The sequence below is a fragment of the Seriola lalandi genome, unplaced genomic scaffold (assembly GCF_002814215.2).
Source record: "Seriola lalandi dorsalis isolate HSWRI2012SDOR001 ecotype SW California unplaced genomic scaffold, Sedor1 jcf7180002000737, whole genome shotgun sequence".
NCBI lineage: Eukaryota > Metazoa > Chordata > Actinopteri > Carangiformes > Carangidae > Seriola > Seriola lalandi.
The window spans coordinates 170-1899 of NW_019471396.1; the positions used below are offsets into that span (position 1 = coordinate 170).

Here is a 1730-nt window from a genome sequence, read left to right on the forward strand (position 1 = left end):
CTACTCACCTTATATCTGTAAACACATCACCTCAGAGCATGCTGGGTTAGGGTTCCACCCATTTATCCCCAATATGCTACAATATACAAGCATATAGAATTTTTATATGTATGTTGTTTTATTGAACTTGCATATATAAAATGTATATATACCATTAACATAAATTAGCTGAAGGTATAACACACTGTGAGATTTATCCACACCTAAATATATAAGTGAGTGTGTGTTTCTTGACTTCTTTTTTCTATGTATTGTTTTCTGTCTAGCATGCTCCTGCGTTATGCCTTCTCTCGGCTGCGCTCCACTCAAGTCGCTGTGGTTCACTGCAGTGCACAGACCTCATCTCGCCATGTGCTACAGAAGCTCAGTCAGACCTGCTTGATGCTCAGCTCAAATACTGGCCGAGTATTCAGACCTAAGGACTGTGAGAACCTAGTCCTTTACCTCAAAGATATCAACCTACCGAAACCGGACAAATGGGGGACCAGCAATCTCACTGCCTTCCTGCAACAGGTAGAGTAGATACGTTGACAATAACATACAGACGGATAAGCAAATAATTAGTGAATGAATGGATGATGTGGTTCCTGATTCCTATCTCATCAGCATAGCTCAGACTATCCCATTTTAAAATAAGAGTACTATCTTACTGACTTTTTGAACCCTTTAATAAAACAGAATCTGAATGCTTTCAAATCATTGAAATCATTGAATCACCTCCAGGTACTGACCTATAAGGGATTCTACGATGAAAATCTGGAGTGGGTGAGTCTTGAGAACATTCAGGTGGTGGCCTCCATGTCAACAGGGGGTGCTGTCGGGAGCCATTCACTCACATCCCGCTTCTCTTCTATAGTACGCATCTGCACCATAGAGTAAGTATGATGCAAATGCTACAAATAGAAAACAAATTTTCTTTAATTTATATTCATGGCTCAGTTCTCTTTTCCAGAGAGTTTCTCCGTTTTGCTATTGGTCTCCCTCTAACCCCGAACCTGTTGATGTATCTTTTTTGCCCCTCCATCCGTCTGTTTCTCTGCTTCTTTGCCTCTGCCTTTAGCTATCCAGACAGGGAGCAGCTGCAGACTATATACTCAGCATACTTGCAGCCAGTTCTCCAACATAGCTTGGGCAGCCAGGCAGCCTGGGCCAGCACAGTGAAAACCCACCAGCTGGCTGGCTCGCTTGTGCAGCTCTATGAACAGGTATTGAATTAGACACAGTGTTCATTCATATTCTATATTTGTAGTAACATATTCTTGCCTGGGTTATTAAAAGCATAACCAAGTCACTGAAGACTTAATATGTGATCAGGAAGAAATCATTACACCCGTTTACAGAAAAATAGAACTGTCTCTGTATACTTTAAAACAGCCCTTTGAATTCCTGGATTTGGTTGAGTACTTTGCAGTATTTTGAAAAGCACATCCGTTTTTAGATAACTTAGATACATTTTTGCCATTTTGCTCAGACGATGAGGATGTCGGGGAAAAAATTTTGTACATTGACAGATGACATAAATCAATTCTATTAGCATATATGTTTCTTTTATTTAACGTCATGGGCATTATCCCAGCATCTTACTATGTTAATTAATGTCACAAATGTTGAATGATTAATCATATGAAATTTTCAAGTAATAATTGGATACACTTAAGTCTCATTGATCTTTTGCCACCAAAAGTTGTACTGCATTTAAAAGCTGGGTGGCAGAGCAGAAATTCCCATGC

At 39.7% G+C, this 1730-nt stretch overlaps 1 protein-coding gene across 1 annotated transcript; it reads left to right on the forward strand.

Annotated features, from left to right (window-relative positions):
• Positions 1-266: 266 nt before the first annotated feature.
• LOC111662861 (cytoplasmic dynein 2 heavy chain 1-like) lies at positions 267-1205 on the forward strand (the record flags this gene model as incomplete). The annotated part of the gene is made up of 3 exons (XM_023416854.1): positions 267-513; positions 724-875; positions 1061-1205. Coding segments are annotated over 3 exons (544 nt in total), but the record flags the coding sequence as incomplete, so codon positions are not given.
• Positions 1206-1730: the final 525 nt, after the last annotated feature.